The sequence below is a fragment of the Carcharodon carcharias genome, chromosome 11 (assembly GCF_017639515.1).
Source record: "Carcharodon carcharias isolate sCarCar2 chromosome 11, sCarCar2.pri, whole genome shotgun sequence".
NCBI lineage: Eukaryota > Metazoa > Chordata > Chondrichthyes > Lamniformes > Lamnidae > Carcharodon > Carcharodon carcharias.
This window is the reverse complement of record NC_054477.1, coordinates 6,791,300-6,815,889: the sequence shown is the minus strand read 5'-3', so window position 1 is coordinate 6,815,889 and position 24,590 is coordinate 6,791,300. Positions and strand designations below refer to the sequence as shown.

The 24,590-nt window shown below is 44.3% G+C and overlaps 1 protein-coding gene across 7 annotated transcripts in view; it reads right to left on the bottom strand.

Moving 5' to 3' along the window:
- Positions 1-10,225: 10,225 nt before the first annotated feature.
- Positions 10,226-24,590, bottom strand: part of rrm1 (ribonucleotide reductase M1 polypeptide) — a 63,702-nt gene continuing 49,337 nt past the window's right edge. For all 7 annotated transcript variants that reach the window (XM_041199036.1, XM_041199035.1, XM_041199038.1 and 4 more), the window contains exons 15-19: positions 16,017-16,093; positions 14,788-14,923; positions 14,570-14,665; positions 12,005-12,193; positions 10,226-10,963 (exon numbers count right to left, since the gene is read on the bottom strand). In XM_041199036.1, coding sequence (XP_041054970.1) covers positions 10,781-10,963; positions 12,005-12,193; positions 14,570-14,665; positions 14,788-14,923; positions 16,017-16,093 — 681 coding nt within the window. In that variant the 3' untranslated portion in view covers positions 10,226-10,780. The remainder of the gene's footprint in view (positions 10,964-12,004; positions 12,194-14,569; positions 14,666-14,787; positions 14,924-16,016; positions 16,094-24,590) is intronic.

Below are 24,590 nucleotides of genomic sequence, written 5' to 3'. Positions count from 1 at the left end.
CTGGAAAGAGCCAGGGGCATAGAAGTTGAGGACTACTGTGACCTTCAGAGCCACTGGCATAGGGAGCCCACTCTCACAGTTAAGAGCTGATCTCAGGTCCAATCATCTGGAAATGGAGGTCACAGTCGCCAGAGAGTCAGAGCCTCCTTCGGCATCGCACGTCAGACATATTGAAGTAGCTGCATCACTACCTATAAACCCTGGCAGCAGGATAATGGCATCTTCTGCAGCCCCTTACACCTTGGGCTACCTGCTGGCCCTGCACCCCTTGTGCCTGCGCCTCTCCCCCCACAGGTCCCTCCCCTGGAAGCTGCATTGGGACACCCAACCTCCTCTCCCTTCTGCCCCTCTCTTCCTCCTCAGAGGAGGTGCCTCCAGCAGAGACCACAATCCCCATTCACAGGGTAACCAAAGGCTGCCTGATACCTGGAAGGATCCACACGGTCTGAATCCTCCAGGGGCCTTGGAAACACCAAGGAGACCTGAAGTGAAGCCTGGAATACGAAATAGGAGTAGGGGAGGCCATTCAGCCCCTCAAGCCTGCTCCCACTATTTGGTAAAATACCCTTTGACTCCCTTGTCAAATGACGCCCCGAACAGAGATGAAGCCGCCAAGCACTAATAAGTCACCAGCAGCAAACTATGTACCAAACTCCCCACTGCTGACACTGGCAATGCAGCTGACCCCCTTTATCCCACCCATGGATGAGATTGATGAAATTGTTGGCTGGCCGCCTGCCCGTTTTACGAGTGCGAAACCAAAAAAAAAAAAAATCGGCGTCAATTGACTTCTTTATGGCCTTAAGTGGCCTCGTAATTAATGCTGGGCAGAGCTCCAGCAGCCATCGGACAACTGAAAGTGATAACGTCAGGACCTTCGCCCAACATCATTGGGTGCTATTTTACGCTCAAGCGTGTCAGGCACGCAACCACACTTTGAGCAAAGAATTCCGCCCAGTAAACTAGAGGCAGAATTTTGCCATCGGTGAGTAGGGGGCGGGGCCCGCTCGACATGTAAAATGATGCAGGATGATGTCAGGCGGAACCCCCGACGTCATCCCGCCCCATTTAAATTTTCAGGAAGGTGGGGGCGCAGCAAATCAGCTGCGGGCCCGCCGACCTGTCAATGGCCAATTGAGGCCATTGACAGGATCATTAAAACAATTAAAGGACCTGCCCATCCAACCTTAAAGTTGGCGAGTCGACCAGAAGCCCCGGCGGCAAATAGAGAAAACATAAAACCTCATCCAGCGGTGGGATGAGGTTTCATGCAGGGTTGCAGAAAGTTTAATAAAGTTTTGGTGTAAATTATGAACATGTCCCATCTCATGTCACATGAGGGGGACATGTTAGGGAATTTAAAAAAATATTAAAAATAGAGAAAAAATAAAGTGTCAGGGATCTCCCTGAGGCAGCACTTGGCCTCAGGGAGATGTGCGATCTTTCGTGCGCACGCGTGAAAGAGCACACTCACTTTTGGTGAATCCCCTCCACAGGAAGTGCATTGCGCTTCCCGGCAGGTGTCACGCTGGGCGGGCCTTAATTGACCCACCCGCATAAAATGTCAGCAGGGCCCGCTTCTACGGCGGGGATCAGCACCCCGCCCGCCGGAGATTGGGTCAGGCCCGCCCGCCTGACAGGCAGAAAATCCTGCCCTAGGTGTTTGGTTGACAAGAGTCAAAGGGTATTTTACCAAATAGTGAAGCAAGCTGAGGGGCCGAATGGCCTAAACCTACTCCTAGATCATATATTTGATTGGAATTTTGCCTGAAGCAAAATGAAGAAAGCCTTTTTTTGTGCAGCTGGTGATTAGGATCATGAATGCACTGGAGAAAGATTCAATCATAGCTTGAGAAGGGAATTGGATAATTATCTGAAGAAGAAAAAAAAAAAAATCGCAGGGCTGCAAGGAAAAGGCAGGAGCTGGAACCAGCGGAATTGCTGTATCAGAGAGCCAACACGGCCATGGCAGGCTGAGTGCTCTCCTTCTGTACTGTAACAATTCTATGATTCTATTTATCCATAATTGGATGCCCTTATTCACAGAAAACAAGCTTGTATTTTATAACATGCAACATTTCATAATATGAAAGATCATTGTTAATATCTGCAGAGAGAATGAGTAATTTTAGCAGTTTTCATTTCAGTTTTCTAGCATCTGCAATATTTGGCTTTTGTATTCCATAACACCCTTAATTTCAAGTACTTTGGTGAAATAAGTGCACTAACTTACATGAAGTAGGAAAAGCTGCAGCCAATTTGTGTACAGCAAGCTTCCATAAGCAACAATGAAAATGCTCAGATAATATTTTAGTTATGATGGTTAAGACATAAATATTAGCCAGGAGACTAGGGAGAACTCTCCTGCTCTGCTTCTGCATAGTGCTCTCGATTCTCTTACATCCATCTGACAGCACAGTTATTAGTTGTGTATAAAGTTATTTAATAGCACTGAAGAGAGGGACATGTTGGAACAGCTTTTCATATTGCACTCATCAGGACAAACAAGAGAGTACCAAATTTCAAATAAATGCAACAAGTGCTGAATGAATACTTCACATCTGTCTTCACCCAAGCGAATGAGGATGAAGGTATCAAACTCGGGGAGATAGACTGCAAGGTTCTTAAGCAAATTGATATAGAGCGACAAGGTATTGGAGGTGTTGGCAGGCTTAAAGTGAACAAATCTCCAGGTCCGGATGATTTATGTCCCAGACTGCTGAGGGAGGCAAGGGAGGGGATCGCAGGGGCTGACCCAAATTTTTAATTCCTCTCTGGCTACGGGGGAGGTGCCAGAGGACTGGAGGACAACTAATGTGGTTCCGCTATTTAAGAAGGGTTGTAGAGAGAAGCCAGGGAAGTACAGGCCAGTGAGTCTCACATCAATGGTAGGGAAACTACTGGAGAAAATTCTGAAGGAGACAATCTATCTCCACTTGGAGAAGCAAATATTGATCAGGGATAGTCAGCATGGCTTTGTCAGAGGGAGGTTATGCCTAACAAATTTTGATTGAATTTTTTGAGGAGGTGACCAGGGGTGTAGATGAGGGTAGTGCAGTTGATATAGTTTATATGGATTTCAGCAAAGCCTTTGACAGTAAGTGCACTAACTTACATGAAGTAGGAAAAGCTGCAGCCAATTTGTGTACAGCAAGCTTCCATAAGCAACAATGAAAATGCTCAGATAATATTTTAGTTATGATGGTTAAGACATAAATATTAGCCAGGAGACTAGGGAGAACTCTCCTGCTCTGCTTCTGCATAGTGCTCTCGATTCTCTTACATCCATCTGACAGCGCAGTTATTAGTTGTGTATAATAACTAATTATTAGTTACATGGGAGACTTATAAAGAAGGTAAATGCACATGGGATACAGGGTAATTTGATAAAGTGCACTCAGAATTGGCTTAGTTGTAGGAGAGAGGGTAATGACAGGATGCTTTAGTGACTGGAAGCCAGTGTCCAGTAGCGTACCATAGGGAGCTGTGCTGGATCCCCTATTATTTGTAATTTATGTAAACGTCATAGATGACTATGTGGTGGGTAGAATTAGTAAGTTTGTGGACGACACAAAGATTGGCCGGGTGGTTAACAGTGAGGTTGAGTGTCTTGGGCTACAGGAAGATATAGACGGGATGGTCAAATGGGCAGATAAGTAGCAGATGGAATTTAACCCTGAAAAGTGTGAGGTGATACACTTTGGAAGGGGTAATTTGACAAGCAATTATTCAATGAATTGCATGACACTAGGAAGTTCTGAGGAACAAAGGGACCTTGGCGTGTCTGTCCATAGATCTCTGAAGGCAGAGGGGCATGTTAGTGGGGTGGTGAAAAAGGTCAATCAAGGCATAGATTACAAAAGTAGGGAGATCATATTGGAGTTGTATAGAACCTTGGTGAGGCCACAGCTGGAATACTGTGTGCAGTTCTGGTCGCCACATTATAGGAAGGATGTGATTGCACTGGAGAGGGTGCAGAGGAGATTCACCAGGATGTTGCCTGGGATGAAGAGTTATGAAGAGAGGTTGGATAGACTTGGGTTGTTTTCTTTGGAGCAGAGAAGACTGAGGGGTGACCTGATTGAGGTGTACAAGATTATGAGGGGCATGGACAGGGTGGATAGGGAGCAGCTGTTCCCCTTGGTTGAAGGTTCAGTCAGGAGGGGACATAAGTTCAAGGTGAGGGGCAGGAGGTTTAGGGGGGGGATGTAAGGGAAAAACTTTTTTACTCAGAGGGTGGTGACGGTCTGGAATGCACTGCCTGGGAGGGTGGTGGAGGTGGGTTGTCTCACATCCTTTAAAAAGTACTTGGATGAGCACTTGGCATGTCATAACATTCAAGGCTATGGGCCAAGTGCTGGTAAATGGGATTAGATAGGTTGGTGTTTCTCACTTGCCAATGCAGATTCAGTGGGCTGAAGGGCCTCTTCTGCACTCTGATACAGGAGAAAAGGATGCTGATTGACCAAGGCATTGTCATGAAGAAAGTAACAGGGACCTATATGTTCCCTATGCTTTCAGGTAATTCAAAAAAGGCACAAGGCTTGAACATATTCCTTTTGCTTGCAGAGAGCTTGTCCCTGCATATGAAACATAGAAACTAGGAGTACGCCATTCAGCTCTTTGAGTCTGCTCCACCATTCATTATCATGGCTGATCATCGTCCAACTCAATAGCCTGCTCCCGCTTTCTCTCCATACCCTTTGATCCCTTTTGCCCCAAGAGCTATATCTAACTCTTTCTTGAAAGCATACACTGTTTTGATCTCAACTACTTTGTGGTAACAAATTCCACAGGCTCACCACTCTCTGGGTGAAGAAATTTCTCATCTCAATCTTAAATGATCTACCCCATATCCTCAGACTGTGACCCCTCGTTCTGGACTCCCCCGCCATTGGGAACATTCTTCCTGCATCTACCCTGTCTAGTCCTGTTAGAATTTCATAGGTTTCTATGAGATCCCCCCTCATTCGTCTGAACTCCAGCAAGTATAATCCTAATCGACTCAATCTTTCCTCATATGTCAGTCCCGCCATCCCAGGAATCAGTCGGGTAAACCTTCACTGCACTCGCTCTATAGCAAGTACATCCTTCCTCAGATAGGGAGACTAAAACTGCACACAATATTCCAGGTGTGGTCTCACCAAGGCCCTGTACAATTGCAGGAAGACATCCCTGTTCTGTACTCGAATCTTCTGGCTATGAAGGAAAACATACCATTTGCCTTCTTTACCGCCTGCTGCACCTGAATGCTTACCTTCAGCGACTGGTATACAAGGACACCCAGGTCTTGTTGCACATTCCCCTCTCTCAATTTATAGCCATTCAGATAATAAACTGCCTTCCTGCTTTTGCTACCAAAGTGGATAACCTCACATTACACTGCATTTGCTACGCATTTGCCCATTCACTCAGTTTGTCCAAATCACACTGAAGCATCTCTGCATCCTGCTCACAACTCACCCTCCTAACCAGCTTTGTGTCATTTGCAAATTTGGAGATATTACATTTAATTCCCTCATCTAAATCATTAATATATATATATTGTGAATAACTGGGGTCCCAGCACCGATCCCTGCGGTACTCCACTAGTCACTGCCTGCCATTCGGAAAAAGACCAGTTTATTCCTACTCATTGTTTCCTGTCTGCCAACCAGTTTTCTATCCATCTCAACACACTACCCTGAATCCCATGCACTTTAATTTTACACACCAACCTCTTTATGTGGGACTTTGTCGAAAGCCTTCTGAAAAACCACATTCACTGGTTCCCCCTCATCAACTCTACTAGTTACACCCTCGAAAAATTCCAGATTTGTCAAGCATGGTTTCCCTTTCATAAATCCATGCTGACTCTGTCCGATTCTGCCACTGTTTTCCACGTGCTCAGCTATTAAATTTTTTATAATGGACTCTCGGATTATCCCCACTATCGATGTCAGGCTGACTGGTCTATAATTCCCTGTTTTCTCTCTATCTCCCTTTTTAAATAGTGGGGTTACATTAGCTACCCTCCAATCTGTAGGAACTGCTCCAGAGTCTATAGAATCTCGGAAGATGACCACCAATGCATCCACTATTTCTAGGGCCATTTCCTTAAGTACTCTGGCATGTAGATTATCAGGCCCCAGGGATTTATCGGCCTTCAATCCCATCAATTTCCCCAACACCATTTCCCTACGAATACTGATTTCTTTCAGTTCCTCCCTCTCACTAAACCCTGTGTTCCCCAACATTTCTGCTGTTATGTGTCCTCCTTTGTGAAGACAGAACCAAAGTATGTATTTAGTTGGTCAGTCATTTCTTTGTTCCCCATTATAAATTCCCCTGTTTCTGACAGTAAGGAACCTACATTTGTCTTCCCCAATATTTTTCTCTTCGCATACCTATAGAAACTTTTACAGTCAGTTTTTATGTTCCCCGCAAGCTTACTCTCGTACTCTATTTTCCCTTTCTTAATCAATCCCTTGGTCCTCCTTTGCTGAATTCTAAACTGCTCCCAATCCTCAGGTCTGTTGTTTTTTTTGGCCAATTTCTATGCCTCTTCCTTGGATCCAATACTATCTCTAATTTCCCTTGTAAGACATGGTTTGGCCACCTTTCCTGTTTTACTTTTGCACCAGGAATAAACAATTGTTGCAGTTCACCCATGCGCTCTTTGAATGTTTGCCATTGCCTATCCACCGTCATCCCTTTAAGTAACGTTTCCCAATCCATCATAGCCAACTCGCACCTCATACCACTGTAGTTTCCTTTATTAAGATTCAGGACCCAAGTCTCAGAATCAACTATGTCACCCTGCACCTTGATGAAGAATTCTATCATATTATGGTCACTCATCCCCAAGGGGCCTCGCACAACTAGACTGCCAATTGCCATGGAAGGTATGTCACTTCTAGAAAAATACTGAACCCTGCACATAAGCTTACAGTCATAGTCTGAAAAACATCCACTCACCATGATTCAATGTTTTCTCTCCTTCAGTCAGCTTCCAGCCCATGTTGCCACACTCAAGTGTATATCTTGATCAGCAAGATCAGTCAAGATGTTGTGTTCCTCTCTCCACAGATGCTGCCTGACCGAGTATTTCCAGAATTTTATTTAAGATTTCTAGCACCTGCAGTATTTTGCTTAAAACACATTTGCACCACACAAGTGCCAGGCGAGGGCCATCTCCAACAGATGGGCTGGTAGGAAGGGCAGAGCAGTGGCAAATGGCATTTAATCCTAAGAAGTGTGAGTGATGCATTTTTGGAGCACTAACACGGCAAGGGAATACACAATGAATGTTATAACCCTAAGCAGTACAGAGGATCAGAGGTACCTTGATGTACATGTCCATAGATCCCTGAAGGCAGCAGCACAGGTAGATAAGGTGGTTAAGAAGGCATATAGGATACTTTTTTTTATTAGCCAAGGCATAGAATATAAAAGAGCAGGGAGGTTATCTTGGAGCTGCATAAAACCCTGGTTAGACTACAGCTGGAGTAGTGTGTGTAGTTCTGGTCACCATACTATAGGAAGGATGTGATCGCACTGGAGAGGGTGCAGAGGAGATTCACTAGGATGTGGCCTGGGCTGGAGCATTTCAGCTATGAAGAGAGACTGGATAGGCTAGGGTTGTTTTCCTTAGAGCAGAGAAGGCGGAAGGGGTACCTGATTGAGGTATACAAAATTAGGAGGGGCATAGATAGGGTAGATAGGAAGAAACTTTTCCCTTTAGCAGAGGTGTCAAAAAACAGGGGGCATAGATTTAAGGTAAGGGGCAGGAGGTTTAGAGGGGGTTGAGGGTGGTTGGAACCTGGAACACAGTGCCTGAGGGGGTGGTAGAGACAGGAATCCTCAACATTTAAGTAGTATTTAGATGAGCAAATGAAATACTGCAGCATTCAGGGCTATGGGCCAAGTCCTGGAAAACGGGATTAGAATACATAGGTGCTTGATGGCCGGCACAAACATGATGAGCCGAAGGGCCTGTTTCTGGGCTGTAAACTCTAAGAGAATCTAATGTCATGGAAATATATTAATTTTCATGTTATTGGGATTTATTGTAAAGTAGGAATAGTGGGGTCTGGATAGTGTGCGTGTGTTGGAGGTTGGAGGTTGTGGGGAGGGTGAGATTTATTGAATTAAAAACATCTGGGCTGAAGGCTTTGCTGTATCAGAAGAGTAGGTAGGCTTGAAATGCGAAATAAGGATGAATGAAGTTTTAGAATGTAAGGTGTAAAAGAAAATTTGCACTTTTAGATAAACCAGAGTAGTTGAATTTCAAAAGAGAGGGTGAAATGTTACACTTAGCCAGAAGAAGCCAAACAGCGTGTTTGTTTTTCCCCCAAAGCTTACTGATAAAATTGGTAATATGAAAGACTATTGTTAGAAAGGTAAACTCCAAAAACATATCAGAACAATGGGATTTACATTAAAAAGGGATAAACATGTATAAAGGAGATGAGGTTATGTGCAGAAAGGCATTCTAAGATCTAACAAGTGTGAAAATTCTCCAGCATCTTATGTAACTAGCTGCTGCCGATAGGAACTGAAGCTAAAGAGAATTCACTATGAATATCCCTGTCCAGGGTATCGTGTGCTTTGCCTGGGTCTGTTCAAATCTATTTTGTTTGTGCTGTTGCCTTAACAGGGGGTGTAACTAGGAGTCAGATTAATTAGGGGAGCTAGGAGTAATAGTAATAATTTGTAGTAATAATAGTAGTAATTTGTTGACCTCTGTGCTTAAAGTTATTTCTTTAATTAAATGTTTAATTTAGTTTTCTAAAAACCCTTTAAGACTCAGTGGTTTTATTACTACTGAATTCAAGGCACATATCTCAAAATAAAAATACAAATTGCAAACAGTTGTGGCAGTTGTTTCAAGTTTCCCTCTGGGATTTGAGCAGCTCAGCATTTACCATCTGCTGTGTCACAACACTAACCATCACCCCATGATATTCAATGGCATTACCATCACTGAATCCCCCACTAACAACATCCTGGGGGTTATCATCGACCAAAAACTGAAGACTAGCCATATAAATACTGTGGCTACCAGAGCTGGCAGAGGCTGGGAATTCTGCAGGGAGTAACTCATCTCCTGACTCCCCAAAGCCTATCCACCACCCACAAGGCACGAGCAGCTTCCCTTTTGCCACCCACTGAACTGTACTCAGACAGAACATCCTGGGTTCAAGTCACATTCCAGAGACATGAACAATAATCCAGCTGACAGAACACCCACCTCAAGGGCCAGTACTGAGAAATGTCATCTTTCAGCGAGAGGAGTCCTTCACAAGGGGCCATAATGTTAACATTAGAGCCAGGCTATTCAGGGTTGATGTCAAGGAGCACTTCTTCACACAAAGGATAGTGGAAATTTAGAACACTCTCTCCCAAAAAGCTGAAGTTGGGGGTTATTGGAAACATCAAAACTGAGCTTAATCAATTTTTGTAAACACACCGTGTCCCGCATCCGTACAATGGTCCTTTCTCAAAAGATCATTAATTTGTAAGGTACAATTTGCCTTGTAGAAAGTTGTTCTGGATCTCCAGGTCTTCTGATATTAATTCTAGTCTACATTATGACCTTTAGATTCATTCTGACTACTGAAGTTAATCAGTGTACATTTTGTACTGGACTCCAGATGAACAGTATTGGTGCAGAGTAGGGAACTGTTTCGATATTTCCTGCTGTGAACATTGAAACAGGAATAGCCCATCCAGCCCCTTAGGGCTGTTTCACCATTCAACCTATTCCATTTACCCATCTTTGTTCCATATTTTTGATTCCAATGAAATAGGCATTCAACTTAATTTCTAGAATGAGGGGCAAAAAACCTCTAGGTGCAGTGCACACTCAGCATCAGCCTAGATTACGCACACAAATCCCTATCTATTCTATCAATTCCAACTTCCAAAGTAATAGCAACTGAGCAAAGATGTCACTACCTTGTCCCTCAGGAAAAAAACTTTTACATAACACCTTTCACAATCTCAGGACATCCCAAAGTGCTTCACAAACAATGAATTGCAATATTGTCACTAGTGTAATGACACCCTGACAGTGCAACACTCAAGCACTGCGCTGCGAGTGTCAGTCTAGATTATGCGCTCAAATCTCTGGAGTGGGGTTTGAATTTATCACTTGACTGAAATGAAAGTACATTACCATTGAGCCATGATTAACATCTGGCCAGCAGAATCCAGCCAAACCTTCGGAAAAAGAATCAAAATGTTGTATAGGAACGTTTAATGATGGCTCACCATTCATAATAGTTAGAAACTGTACAAAGAATATACACTAAGAATCATGAGCTTACAGGAAAACAGGTGACAGCACCATAGATGAACCACTCATCTAATCCATGGCAGTGAGCAAAACTAGCACCGAGGACATACATACTTGCTCGTTATCCACTGTCATTAAAACCATATAATCAGCAGCCGCCTGCTCAAAAGGGCACCCACCCACCACTACAGCACACAGATTTACCAAGCCCAGTCCCAGTGATTGGAAAGCTGCTTGATAGCCATGACTGGTGCTGCACCTCCCAAAGCTCATATCAAGTATGAGGATAAAATTGTCTCCTAGCGTCGACCCCGTTAGTTCTGCAATTAAATCCATGTTGTGACAAAGGTTCACAGGACATCGACTCTGTTAACAGTTGGGGTCTGGTGAACAGAAAGGGCTCCTAGAATGTTCCTTGTCATTGGGTTGCCAGTGACTTTTACATCCAGTATTAAAAAGGACTGTAGGGCACTGGCGAGGCATCTGGGAACGACCCTGTGTTTAAGAGCCACACATCAGGCAATCTGCCCTGTTCTCCAGTGAGCACACCATGGCTGCTTTGTTCTTCTCCTTCTCGTCTGCAGCCACAACTGCATTTTCCTGGAGGTTTTCCTTGTTCAGAGTGAACTGGATAGGATTGGCTGCAGGCCTGGTCCTTAAATAATACATCCCAGTCTTCAGCCCCTGTAAAGCGAAGAAGGACTGTCAATGCAGCAGGTTCAGACTTGCAGCACTCACTGCATCAATACAAATTATTGTATTTCTAACAAAGTACAACGTTCCAAGGTATTTTTAATACTTAAAATTTGACACAGCGATAAATAAGGATTCATTAGGGCAGGTGACCTAAAGCTTAGTCAAAGTCATAGGTTTTAAGGAGTATTCAAGGAGGGAGCAGTAAAAAAGTAGTGTTTAGGGACATAATTCCAGAACTTACAGTTGAGGCAGATCAATGACTGCCAATGGTGGAATGATTAAAATTACTAATGCGCAAGATGGCAGAATTGGAGGAGCATTGAGATCTCAAAGGCTTCAATACAGAATGTTCTCCAGGGTCCTATAAGTCTTTGTATCGTCATTCATCTCCCTTCCACATGCCCCCAAATTCACTCCCCTCCTGAAGACACTCACTCTCCCAGGGAAAGGTGCTAAGGGTTTTTCTCTCAAAGGGTTGTGCAACTTTGGAACTCTGCCTCAGAAGGTGATGAAGGTGGGGTCATTGAATATTTTTAAGACAGAGGTAGATAGATTCCCTTGCCTAACAAGAATCTGAGGTTATTGAGGTAGATGGAAATGTAGAATTCGAAACAGATCAGCCGTGCTCTTATTGAATGGCAGAGCAGGCTTGAGGGGCCAAATGGCCTACTTCTGCTCCTATTTTATATGTAAACACCAACAGCCTCAGTGAGTCAAAACATTGTTAATAGCCGAATCAACTTGTGGGGAGGGGTCAGATGGAGGGTAGTGGAAATAGGATATTTACCCCGGTGTCCAATCAGTTTTCCACATATCTATTCTCCTTAGATGTTGGAAGTTCTTTTAATCACCAGTACTGCTTGAGAACTCATTAATTGCAACCCCATCTCCTGTAGACAAATACTTACAACCCAAGTCAAAAAGCCCGAGATCAATCTCTAACCATCTGGATCATCCCTTTGCATCATCTATCCCTTCACTTAGAATCTGCCATTCGGCAGGTGAAATTTCTCACCACCTGTTATTTACCTGCTTCCAGCCGTAGAAATGCATGCTAGTCAGCTTGCCATAATTGGGCTCAGCAACATGGATATTCAGTGACTGGCTCTGGTCAATGTAAGCTCCGCGGTCTGCCGCCATCTTAATCACAGTCTTCTGTGATATCTCCCAAACTGTCTTGTACAGTGACTTTAGGTCATCAGGGATCTCTTCAATAGTCTGCCAAAAGAAACAGGATTTGCAGCTCCAATAGGAAAGGCATCACATTGATCATTGCAGGCTTAGGACTTTCTGGCACGAGAGAAACTCAAAAGTGTCCAACATTAGATGAGTTTCCACAATTGGGCAACATTTACTAAACAATCCTGAGTATGCTAAGAATTACACTGACAACCAATCAAGATTATCAGCCAGGCTTGCAGTGTGTGGTACGCTCACACAAGCCAGATGCTACATATATTAATACACAGGGCCCAGGTCTTAGCTGACATCAAGAACATGTACACACATTGAGCCCGTTCCGACTAAACAAAATTGGTGACAGCCATTTTCTGGTTCATTCCCCAGGTTTGACTTTAAACAAAGCTTGGCAGTTAACCTTTAATCAGCAGTTGACTGGTGCATTTTCCATGGCAATGCCCCTGCCAGAGTCCACTTGCCAACCAATCAACACACTCTTCTCAAGCATAAATTGTTGCTCCCTTTACATTTGGTATTCCTGCAAATTGCCCTGATGAGTGCATGTCAGGAAAATATAATAATTTCCATAATGTTATTGGAATTTATTGTAAAGTAGAAATATTGTGTGTCTGTGTGGGGGACTTAATTGAACTAGAAACAACTGGTCTGAAGTCTTTGATGTATCAAAAAGAGAAGCTAGGTATGAAATGTTAAATAGGTAAACATGGATGAAGTTTTAGAATGTGAGGCGTAAAAAGAATATTTGCATTTTTAGGTAAATTAGAGTAGTTAATTTCAAAGAGGTGGTAAGGTGTTACACCTAGCCAACAGAAGCTAAGCCTACTGATAAAATTGGTACTACGAAAAATTATTAAAAAAGTAGAGTCCAAAGACATAGTGAAACAATGGGAATTTGCATTCAAAGTAGAAAATATGTATAAGGAGAGAAAGACATTTTAAGGTCTAACACAAGTATGAAAAGCCTCCAGTATCTAAGCCTCAAGCTGTTGTCTACGAGGAAAGAAGCTGAGAAAAACTCACTTTGAATTTGACTGTTCAGGGTATCGTGTTACTTTGCCTGGGTCTTTTAAAATCTGCATGTTTTACTGTTGCCTTAACAGGGGTGTAACTGGGAGTTAGATTAATCAGGGGAGCTAGGAGTTATCATGGTAGAAATTTGTAGAGCTGTGTGTGCTTAAAATTATTTCTTTTATTAATAAATGTTTAATTTAGTTTTGTAAAAACCCTCTAAGACTTGATGGATTTATTACTACTGAATTCAAGGCACGCGCCACAAAATAAATACAAAAATTGCAAAATAGTTGTGGCAGTTGTTTCAAGTTTCCCTTTGGAGTTTGAGCAGCTCAGCCTTTAGCATTGGCTGTGCCATAATAGTGCAAGGCGAAAAGGTTCGACATGTGTCTTTTTTTCAGCAATACTATTTGAGAAGGTTTTTGTTCAGTGAGAATATTACAGACTACAGAATCAAAATGTGTCGGGGTGGAGTTAATATACAGCTTAGCAATGATCTAATAGAATGACAAAACAGGCAAGGGGCTAAATGTCCGAATGTTGGTCTTATGCTCCAAACTTGTATTGTGTTAAGCCATGTAATACTGGGATTACAGTTTGGTGGTTGCAGGTCTGTCACTGGGGTGGGAACACTGGGATCAAGTTAATGCATTAAAAGAACAAATGAATTGAATTCAGCGGGCCCTCACTAGAAAAAAAATATATTGAATGTCTCAAAGTGCTTTATAGCCAATGAAGTACTTTTGAAATGTAGCAGCTATTGTAATGTAGGAAATGTAGCAGACAATATGCACACAGCAAACTCCCACAAACAGAAATGTGATCATGACCACATAATCGGTGATGCTGACTGAGGGATAAATATTGTCCAAGACACTGGGGAGAACTCCCCACTCTCCACCAAAAGAACGTCATGATGGGGTCTTGTACATCCACCTGCCTCCTTAACAGCACCTATACCACATATACTGCAGTGGTTCAAGAAGGCAGCTCACCACCTTCTCAAGGAGCAATTAGGGATGGGCAATAAATGCTGGCCTAGCCAATTAAGCCCACATTCAGTGAACGAATAAAATAATCCAAGCAAGCAGATGGGACTTTGGTTTAACGTCTCAACCAAAAGATAGCACCTCCCTCAGTACTACAGTCGAGTGCTCAAGCCCCAGTGTGGGACTTGAACCCAGAAACTTGTGACTCGAGACATAGGAGTGCTACCAGCTGAGCTATGGCTGACATATTGTTGTTAGTATACGTCTGCAGGGGGAAAACAAGACACTAAGCTCAGACGTGATGGATATGGGACCAACTAGCGTTAAACTAATGCTAGCAACTGGAGCTCACCAAAGTGAACCAGGTTGAGCAGCAAGGTGCAGTGTTTCCTACCTGGATCGATCCATTCTGAAAAATGATTTGGTTCTTCATATCTTCACTCCACAGTCCACGTTCAGTCAGGTCTTTCAGTAAATGAGGGTTAACAATCTGAGAGAATGACACACAATATTACAAGGTGCTGTGGCCTGCCTATTGTCCCTGTTTCTTTACACATTACACTTCCCACAGTATTTAGTACTTTCAGCTCATTTGGTATGAAGGGGACTGACCTGGAACTCCCCAGAGAGTACTCGGCGTGTGTAGATGTTGCTGGTGTATGGTTCAATTGATTCATTGTTACCCAGAATCTGAGCTGTAGAGGCAGTTGGCATTGGGGCAAGCAGGAGGCTGTTCCTAATACCATGTCTAAGTGGATTGAAGTGTATAAAAGAGCGTGAGACCTCATCATAATCAAGAATTCTCAAGAAAAGGTAAAGTTTAATACAAAGCAAGAGAAAACATAACCCAAAACAATGAGATGTGTCTCATTATAGATCATAATCAGGCAATATTAAAGGTGGCCATTCAGCCCATCACATCTGTGCCAGCTCTTTTGACAATTATCCAATTTGTCCCTTCCCCCTGCTCTTTCCCCATAGCCCTATATTTTCCCCCTCATCTCTGGTGCAAAGAATTTTCAGGTTCAATGGGCTCAGATAGCCTGAATTTGTTCGAGATCAACTGTCTCTCCTCCTAAACCAGGTAGCTACAGATCTATTAGTTTTGATCAATGGCAGACTGAGCACTAATAATGGGTAAATAGGGAGTTGAGCTGGTTTTGTAAAGGGCAGGTCATGGTTGACCAATCAAGGAAATTTGCAAATACATAGTTGACAGGAACATACTTTCTAAAAAAGAAATCCTAAAAGGCGTCTCAGGTCTATGAAAAGTGAATAGATCTATACTCAACAGTAATATTGAGGGGCAAGGGCAGATACATAAATAGGGGAAAGAGCAAGGGGAAAGAGAGAGGCGCACCTCAGAATTTTATCATCAAGAGGACATGCAGAGGAATCATGTAGATTCATTGGGAGGATTACAGCCACTGGACAAATCCGGCTGCAGATACCAGAGCAGAGAAGATTAAACAGGGGGCTCTAGTCAAAGGAGTTAAATGGTGAAAGGGTTTGGGAGGATAAATACTGAAAGATTGACGATAACCTCCAAATTAGGGCCAGACGCACTGAAGAGGAGGGGGAGGAAAAATATCATACAAAGTCTAATTGGACAAATGAATGGCTCACAAGGGGCATCAAAGGCATTAGCTAAACCACCAAAATTAATAAACATTGAGGAGAAAGAGCAAGGGAAAATCCCCCAACCCCACCTACTTCTCTCCCATCCCCCAACTCCACCTATTCACCACCACCAACCCACCAAATCCTTCAACCCCACCTACCCACCGTCGCCCTACATCCGTCAGCTCTTTGCCCTTTCAAAATTATTTTCGGAAACCTACTTTGCAATCTTCTCCTTTAGCCCCTTCCAGTCCCAAAGATCAGTTGGAGTGACGTTCCACATGTCATACTGAAGGATCTGAAAGCAAAGCAGTCAGAATGTGACACATTCATGGGCCATGTCATGGTTAGTACAGAACAATTGCAACTGTTGGAACTTGAAACCGTTGGCAAATGGACAGACACAGAGTGTTGCAGAGAGCACATACCATGCTCTCAGCTCAACACCACATGAGACATTGTAGCGTCTGATGTGGAAGTGCAGAAGGAGCTTTACTCCATCTAACCTGTGCTGCATGGACACATGCTGCAGTAATGGTTCCAAACACAAGCTGTCCTGCAGTACTTTACCCAACTTGTGAGCAAGTACCTGCCAACACATCAACCACACAGTGCATAGTCAGTCACACCTCACACAAGAGAAATCATTGGATAGCTATCCATAGCAAGTATTTCCCTTTTATAACCCCAGGAGTCAACATCTTGGCTTATATTAGTTAATTGGGTGCTGTAGTTATTTCACTGAATTAGTAATCCAGAGGCCTAGACTAATGATCCTGAGAACATGTTTCCACTAGTGGGGGAAAATCTCAAACTAGGGGACGTAGTTACAGAATAAGGGGACAATCATTTAAAACTGAGATGCGAAGGAATTTCTTCTCTCAGAGGGTAGTTAGAATGTCTGGAATTCTCTCCCCAGAGAGTTATGGAGGCCAGATCACTGAAAGTATTTAAAGAGGAGGCATATACGTTTTTGAAATATCGGGAAGTTGAGGGTTATGAGCAGCTGGCATGAGAGAGGAGTTGAGGACTGGGCCAGATCAGCCAAGAACTTATTGAATGGCGGGGCAGGCTTGAGGGGCTGAATGGCTACTCCTGCTCCTACTTCTTACGTTCTTATGTAACGTAAGCTCAGTCCAAAGAATGTTTAATAAAAGATAGTTTACCAACAGTCTTGTCTCCAACAGTCTCTATCTATCCTAACCAAGGACAACCTAAGCTAAGGCACACAACAATAACAGGTTGTGGCAGCAATAAGATAAGATAACGGAAAAAAAGGAGTAAAAATCCCAGCAACACTGAAGACAGAGGGGAGGGGCAGGGCGAAGCCCAGCAACAAGGCTTGGAGGAAAGGACAGCACAGGAAAACACAGTCAACAGAACTCGAAGAAAGGCTCGAGTGAAAAAAAAAGCCATGAGAGAAAATCTTATTACCAGAATACTTCGACCACCTGGAAGGCCCAAATCAAGCAGAGTGGCAAAACTGATGTTGTAGGTTTACGGTGCAGAACCATTTTGGGACTAGCAGAGAAGCCTAGCAAGCAACAGATCGGTGCCCTTCTCTATGCCATGTGAGGGGAGGTGATGGCGTAGTGGTATTGTCGCTGGGCTAGTAATCCAGAGGCACAGGGTAAAGGTCTGGGGACCTGGGTTTGAATCCTGCCATGGCTCGTGGTGGAATCTAGATTTAATTTTTTTTTTTTAAATCTGGAATTAAAAGTCTAATAACAACCATGAAACCAATGTCGATTGTTGTAAAAACCCATCTGGTTCACAGATGTCCTTTAGGGAAGGAAATCTACTGTCCTTACCCTTCCGGCCTACAGGTGACTCCAGACCACGGCAATGTGGTTGGCTCTTAAATGCCCTCTGAAATGGGGCAATTAGGAGTGGGCAATAAATGCTGGCCTAGCCAGTGATGCCCACATCCCATGAATGAATATTTAAAAAATGGACAGTAGTGCAGACAACATATTGGTCAGACAGGGCATTAATGTAGAAATGGCAACATACAAAGATGTTATAAAAGCTATTGATACACATCAGCCTTAGAAAGAACATAATCATAGAAAGGGCAAAGTTCAGTAGAAATACCCAAAGACAAGAGAGCGCATTGATTTCTTCATTAACAATTTATATCGACAACTGAGACTTGCAAACATGGAGCCCTGGAAAACTAATTCGGGATCGCATTGTTGTAGGAGCCTTAGAGAAGACTTCAGATTTTCTACAGTCAAGGGAGGCTGAAAACAGCCGATCACACAAAGCCCTGATGCCAAACCAGTGTGCTTGTTCACCCAAAAGAAAGTTGCACACCCACTTTTACAGAAGACAAAGGAAGAAATTGAGTCAATGCTACATAAGGGAGTCATTTCACCAGTAACAAAACGTCCAAGTTGATGTTCAGGTATGGTTCCAGTACCAAAACTAAACGGCTCACTGAATCGGTGTTCACCATGCAGTTAAACGAAGCTGTGGATGAGAGTCTGGCAAAGCTAAACAAAAAGCACCATTTTTGTCAAACTAGATGTAAACAGTGGCTTTTGGTAACTACATTTGGACAAGGGATCCAAATTACTGGCAACACTCATCGTTCTATCTGGAAGATAATACCTCAATTGGCTACCTTTCGGTATTACATCAGCAAAGATTTCTCAGAGATTATGAAGGTATATTTGTCTTAAAAAAGAAAAATACTATTTCTAATGCCTTTTTTCTGGCTGGATTTTTAATGAACAGTAATGCCATTAAGATATGGGAAAAAAAATAAAAACAAAAAAACTGCGGATGCTGGAAATCCAAAACAAAAACCTGGAAAAACTGAGCAGGTCTGGCAGCATCGGCGGAGAAGAAAAGAGTTGACTTTGAGTCCTCATGACCCTTCGACTGAATTGAGTAAATCCGAGAAAGGGGTGAAATATAAGCTGGTTTAAGGTGTGTGTGTGTGTGTGTGTGTGTGTGTGTGTGTGTGTGTGTGTGTGTGTGTGTGTGTGTGTGTGTGTGTGTGTGTGTGTGTGTGTGGGGAGAGAGAGAAGTGGAGGGGGTTGGTGTGGTTGTAGGGACAAACAAGCAGTGATAGAAGCAGATCATCAAAAGATGTCACAGACAACAGAACAAAAGAACACATAGGTGTTAAAGTTGGTGATATTATCTAAACCAATGTGCTAATTAAGAATGGATGGTAGGGCACTCAAGGTATAGCTCTAGTGGGGGTGGAGGGAGCATAAAAGATTTAAAAATAATGGAAATAGGTGGGAAAAGAAAAATCTATATAATTTATTGGAAGAAAACAAAAGGAAGTGGGAAGAAACAGAAAGGGGGTGGGGATGGAGGAGGGAGCTCAAGACCTAAAGTTGTTGAATTCAATATTCAGTCCGGAAGGCTATAAAGTGCCTAGTCGGAAGATGAGGTGTTGTTCCTCCAGCTTGCGTTGGGCTTCACTGGAACAATGCAGCAAGCCAAGGACAGACATGTGGGCAAGAGAGCAGGGTGGAGTGTTAAAATGGCAAGCGACAGGGAGGTTTGGGTCATTCTTGCGGACAGACCGCAGGTGTTCTGCAAAGCGGTCGCCCAGTTTACGTTTGGTCTCTCCAATGTAGAGGAGACCACATTGGGAGCAACGAATGCAGTAGACTAAGTTGGGGGAAATGCAAGTGAAATGCTGCTTCACTTGAAAGGAGTGTTTGGGCCCTTGGACGGTGAGGAGAGAGGAAGTGAAGGGGCAGGTGTTACATCTTTTGCGTGGGCATGGGGTGGTGCCATAGGAGGGGGTTGAGGAGTAGGGGGTGATGGAGGAGTGGACCAGGGTGTCCCGGAGGTAACAATCCCTACGGAGTGCCGTTAGGGGGGGGTGAAGGGAAGATGTGCTTGGTGGTGGCATCATGCTGGAGTTGGCGGAAATGGCGGAGGATCCTTTGAATGCGGAGGCTGGTGGGGTGATAAGTGAGGACAAGGGGGACCCTATCATGTTTCTGGGAGGGAGGAGAAGGCGTGAGGGCGGATGTGCGGGAGATGGGCCGGACACGGTTGAGGGCCCTGTCAACCACCGTGGGTGGAAAACCTCGGTTAAGGAAGGAGGACATGTCAGAGGAACTGTTTTTGAAGGTAGCATCATCGGAACAGATGCGACGGAGGCGAAGGAACTGAGAGAATGGAATGGAGTCCTCACAGGAAGCTGGGTGTGAGGAGCTGTAGTCGAGGTAGCTGTGGGAGTCGGTAGGTTTGTAATGGATATTGGTGGACAGCCTATCACCAGAGATTGAGACAGCGAGGTCAAGGAAGGGAAGGGAAGTGTCAGAGATGGACCACGTGAAAATGATGGAGGGGTGGAGATTGGATTGGTGGACAGTCACAGGATATTGGAAAAGACTGTCAGCCAACCAAATATACAATTTACATTTCACCCCCAAGTGGGATGAAAAGGAACAGACACACAAGCCAATACCCTCACCCCCAGGGAGCCGGAAAGACCCCACCTCCTGTTGACTTCTACACTATTACTCCTCAAAAGAAGTAAAATGAGATATCAAAAAATGTAATTACCTGTTCTTCAGCACTATGATTACAGCAGGCATGATAATTGAATTCTGCTAGAATAAGCCACCAAAGAACAGGTTTTTTTTTAAACTGAGTCAGGGCAAGAGGCCGGAAGGATAGACTGAAAGGCTGCAAAACCGGTGAGCGAGAGCGTGTGAATGTCTGCCTTACTCCCATTCTCAGGTTTCTCACTCACTTTCAACATTCACACACTCTCAGTGGATGAGGGTGAATGAGTGAGCACCAGAGACTGGAGTGAGTCAAACACACGCTCTCTGACCCTCTCGCTCTAGTCACGTTTATTAATTATTCTTTTTAACTGAACAATTTATTGCTAGGACATTGCTTTACTTTTGCTCAGCAACTGTTTTTCTTTAATACCTCAACTATTTTTTTTTTAAATTCAGTTTAATGCTATGCCAAACCTTATCTTTCAGTAAGTTGCTCACTGAGTGGGGAAAAGAATGGAAACGTTCCCCAAATGAAAAGGTTAAGACAAGCCTGTTTATGCAGTTCACAGAAGCCTAAGGGTTTATCCACATGACCAGCTTACCCAGATACCCGCAAGCTAATTGCGAGGCTGAAAGAGGTGTAAGGACAGTAAAGGCTTTGTTGAAGAGAAATGACAATATCACACTGTTGAGCTGCCATTTCACCCTGCTCCAGAATGGGCTGGCTCCTTGTGAACTTCTAATGGAAAGCAACTGTGGACTCAACTTCCTGCTCTTCTGCAGCAATGTTTTTTTTTATTATTCATTCATGGGATGTGGGCATCGCTGGCTGGGCCAGCATTTAATGCCCATCCCTAATTGCCCTTGAGAAGGTGGTGGTGGTGAGGTGCCATCTTGAACCGCTGCAGTCCATGTGCTGCAGATACACCCTCAGTGCTGTTAGGGAGGGAGTTCAGGATTTTGACCCAGCGATAGTGAAGGAACGGCGACATATTTCCAAGTCAGGATGGTGAGTGACTGGGAGGGGTACTTCCAGGTGGTGGTGTTCCCATCTATCTGCTGCACTTGTCCTTCTAGATGGTAGTGGTCGCGGTTTTGGAAGATGCTGTCGAAGGAGCCTTGGTGAATTCCTGAAGTGCATCTTGTAGATGGTACACACTGCTGCCACTGTGCATTGGTGGTAGAGAGAGTGAATGTTTGTGGATGTGGTGCCAATCAAGCGGGCTTTGCCCTGGATGATGTCAAGCTTCTTCAGTGTTGTGGGAGCTGCACTCATCCAGGCAAGTGGGGAGTATTCCATCACACTCCTGACTTGTGTCTTGTAGATGGTGAACAGGCTTTGGGGTGTCAGGACATGAGTTACTTGTCACACTACTCCTATCCTCAGACCTGCTGTTGTAGCCACAATATTTATAAGGCTAGTCCAGTTCGGTTTCTGGTCAATGGTAACACCCAGGATGTTGATAGTGGGGGATTCAGTGATGGTAATGCCATTGAACATCAAGGGGTGATGGTTGGATTCTCTCTTGTTGGAGATGGTCATTGCCTGATACTTGCGTGGTGCAAATGTTACTTGCCACTTGTCAGCACAAGCCTGGGCATTGTCGAAGTCTTGCTGCATTTGGACATGGACTGCTTCAGTGTCTGAGGAGTTGCAATGGTGCTGAACATTGTGCAATCATCAATGAACATCCTCACTTCTGACCTTAACATGGAAGCAAGGCCATTGATGAAGCGGCTGAAGATGGTTGGGCCAAGGGCACTACCCTGAGGAACTCCTGCAGTGATGTCCTGGAGCTGAGATGACTGGCCTCCAACAACCACAACCATCGTCCTTTGTCCTATGTATGACTCCAGCCAGCAGAGTTTTCCCCGATTTCCATGGATCCCAGTTTTGCTTGGGCTCCTTGATGCCACACTCGGTCAAATACTGCTTTGATGCCAATAGCAGTCACTCTCGCCTCACCTCAGGAGTTCAACTCTTTTGTCCATGTTTGAACCAAGACTGTAATGAGGTCAGGAACTGAGTGGTCCTGGCAGAATCCAAAATTGGCATCAGTGAGCAGGTTATTGCTCAGCCACTTCATAGCACTGTTGATGACCTCTTCCATTACTTTACTGATGATCAAGAGTAGCCAGGTAGGTGTCATTGTAGCTGTACTGAAAAAGCTTGGCTAGGAGTGCAAGTTCTGGTGCACAAGTCTGAAGTACTATTACCGGAATATTGTCAGGCCCCATAGACTTTGCAGTATCCAATGCGGTCAGCTGTTTCTTGATATCATGTGGAGTGAATTGAATTGGCTGAAGACTGGCATCTGTGATGCTGGGGACTTCCGGAGGAGGCTGAAATGGATCATCCATTCTGTACTTCTGGCTGAAGATTGTAGCATGTGTTTCAGCTTTATCTTTTGCACTTATGTGCTGGGCTCCATCATTAAGAATGGGGATGTTTATGGAACCTCCTCCACCAGTGAGTTGTTAATTGTCCAACACCATTCACAGCAGGACTGCAGAGCTTAAATCTGATCCGTTGGTTGTGGGATCGCTTAGCCCTATCTCTTGCTACTTATGCTGTTTGGCACACAAGAAGTCCTTCACCAGGTTGACACCTCATTTTTAGGTATGCCTGGTGCTGCTCCTGGCATGCCCTCCTGCACTCTTCATTGAACCAGGGTTGATCCCCTGGCTTGATCGTAATGGTAGAGTGGGGGATATGCCAGGCCATGAGGTTAAAGATTGTGTTTGAGTAAAATTCTGCTGCTGATAGTCCACAGTACTTCATGGATGTTCAGTCGAGTTGCTAGATCCGTTCGAAAGCCATTCCTTTCAGCATGGTGGTAGTGTCACACAACACAATGGAGGGTATCCTCAATATGAAGGTTGGACTTCGTCTCTGCAACAACTGTGCAGTGGTCACTCCTGCCGATACTGTCATGGGCAGGTGCATCTGTGGCAGGTAGGTTGATGAGGATGAGGTCAAGTATGTTTTTCCCTCTTGTTAGTTCCCCTACCACCTGCTGCAGACCCAGTCTAGCAGCTATGTCCTTTAGGACTCAGCCAGCTTGGTCAGTGGTGGTGCTAACGAGCCACTCTTGGCGATGGACACTGAAGTCCCCCACCCAGAGTACATTCTGCTGCCTTGCCACCCTCAGTGCTTCCTCCAAGTGATGTTCAACATGGAGCAGCACTGATTCATCAGCTGAAGAAGGGCGGTACGTGGTAAACAGCAGGAGGTTCCCTTGCCCACATTTGACCTGATGCCATGAGGCTTCACGGGGTCCAGAGTCAATGTTGTGGACTCCCAGGGCATCTCCCTCTTGACTGTATACCACTGTGCCGCCACCTCTGCTGGGTCTGTCCTGTCGGTGGGGCAGGACAAACCCAGGGATGGTGATGGTGGTGTCTGGGACATTATCTGTAAAGTATGATTGCATGAGGATGACTATGTCAGGCTGTTGCTTGACGAGTCTGTGAGACAGCTCTCCCAATTTTGGCACTCGCCCCCAGATGTTAGTAAGGAGGACTTTGTAGGGTCGATAGGGCTGAGATTGCTGTTGTCGTTTCCAGTGCCTAGGTTGATGCCGGGTGGTCCGTCTGGTTTCATTCCTTTTTGTGACTTTGTAGCGGTTTAAAAACATAAGAACTAGGAGCAGGAGTAGGCAATTCAGCCCCTTGAGCCTGCCCCGCTATTCAATATGATCATGGCTGATCTCATTTCGGCCTCAACTCCAATTTCCCGCCCTCTCCCCATAACCTTTCAACCCCTTACTAATTAAAAATCTGTCTATCTCCTTAAATTTATTCAACCTCCCGGCATCCACTGCACTCTGAGGTAGTGAATTCCACAGATTCACAACCCTTTGAAAAAATTAATTCCTCCTCATCTCTGATTTAAATCTACCAGCCCTTAGCCTAAAACTATGGCCTCTCATTCTAGAATGCCCTAAAGGGGAAACATCCGCTCCACGTCTACTTTGTCTATCCCCTTTAGCATCTTATATACCTCAATTAGATCTCCTCCCATCCTTCTAAACTCTAGTGAGTATAGGTCTAAACTGCTCAATCTCTCCTCATAAGACAAGCCTCTCATCTCTGTAATCAATCTAGTGAACCTCCTCTGAACTGCCTGCAATGCAACTACATCCTTCCTCAAGCAAGGGGACCAAAACTGTGCAGAATGCTCCAGGTGCGTCTAACCAATGCCTTGTACAGTTGCAACACTTCCTTATTTTTATATTCTATTCCTTTAGCAACAAATGCCAAAATTCCATTTACCTTCTTTATTACCTGCTGTACTTGTATACTAGC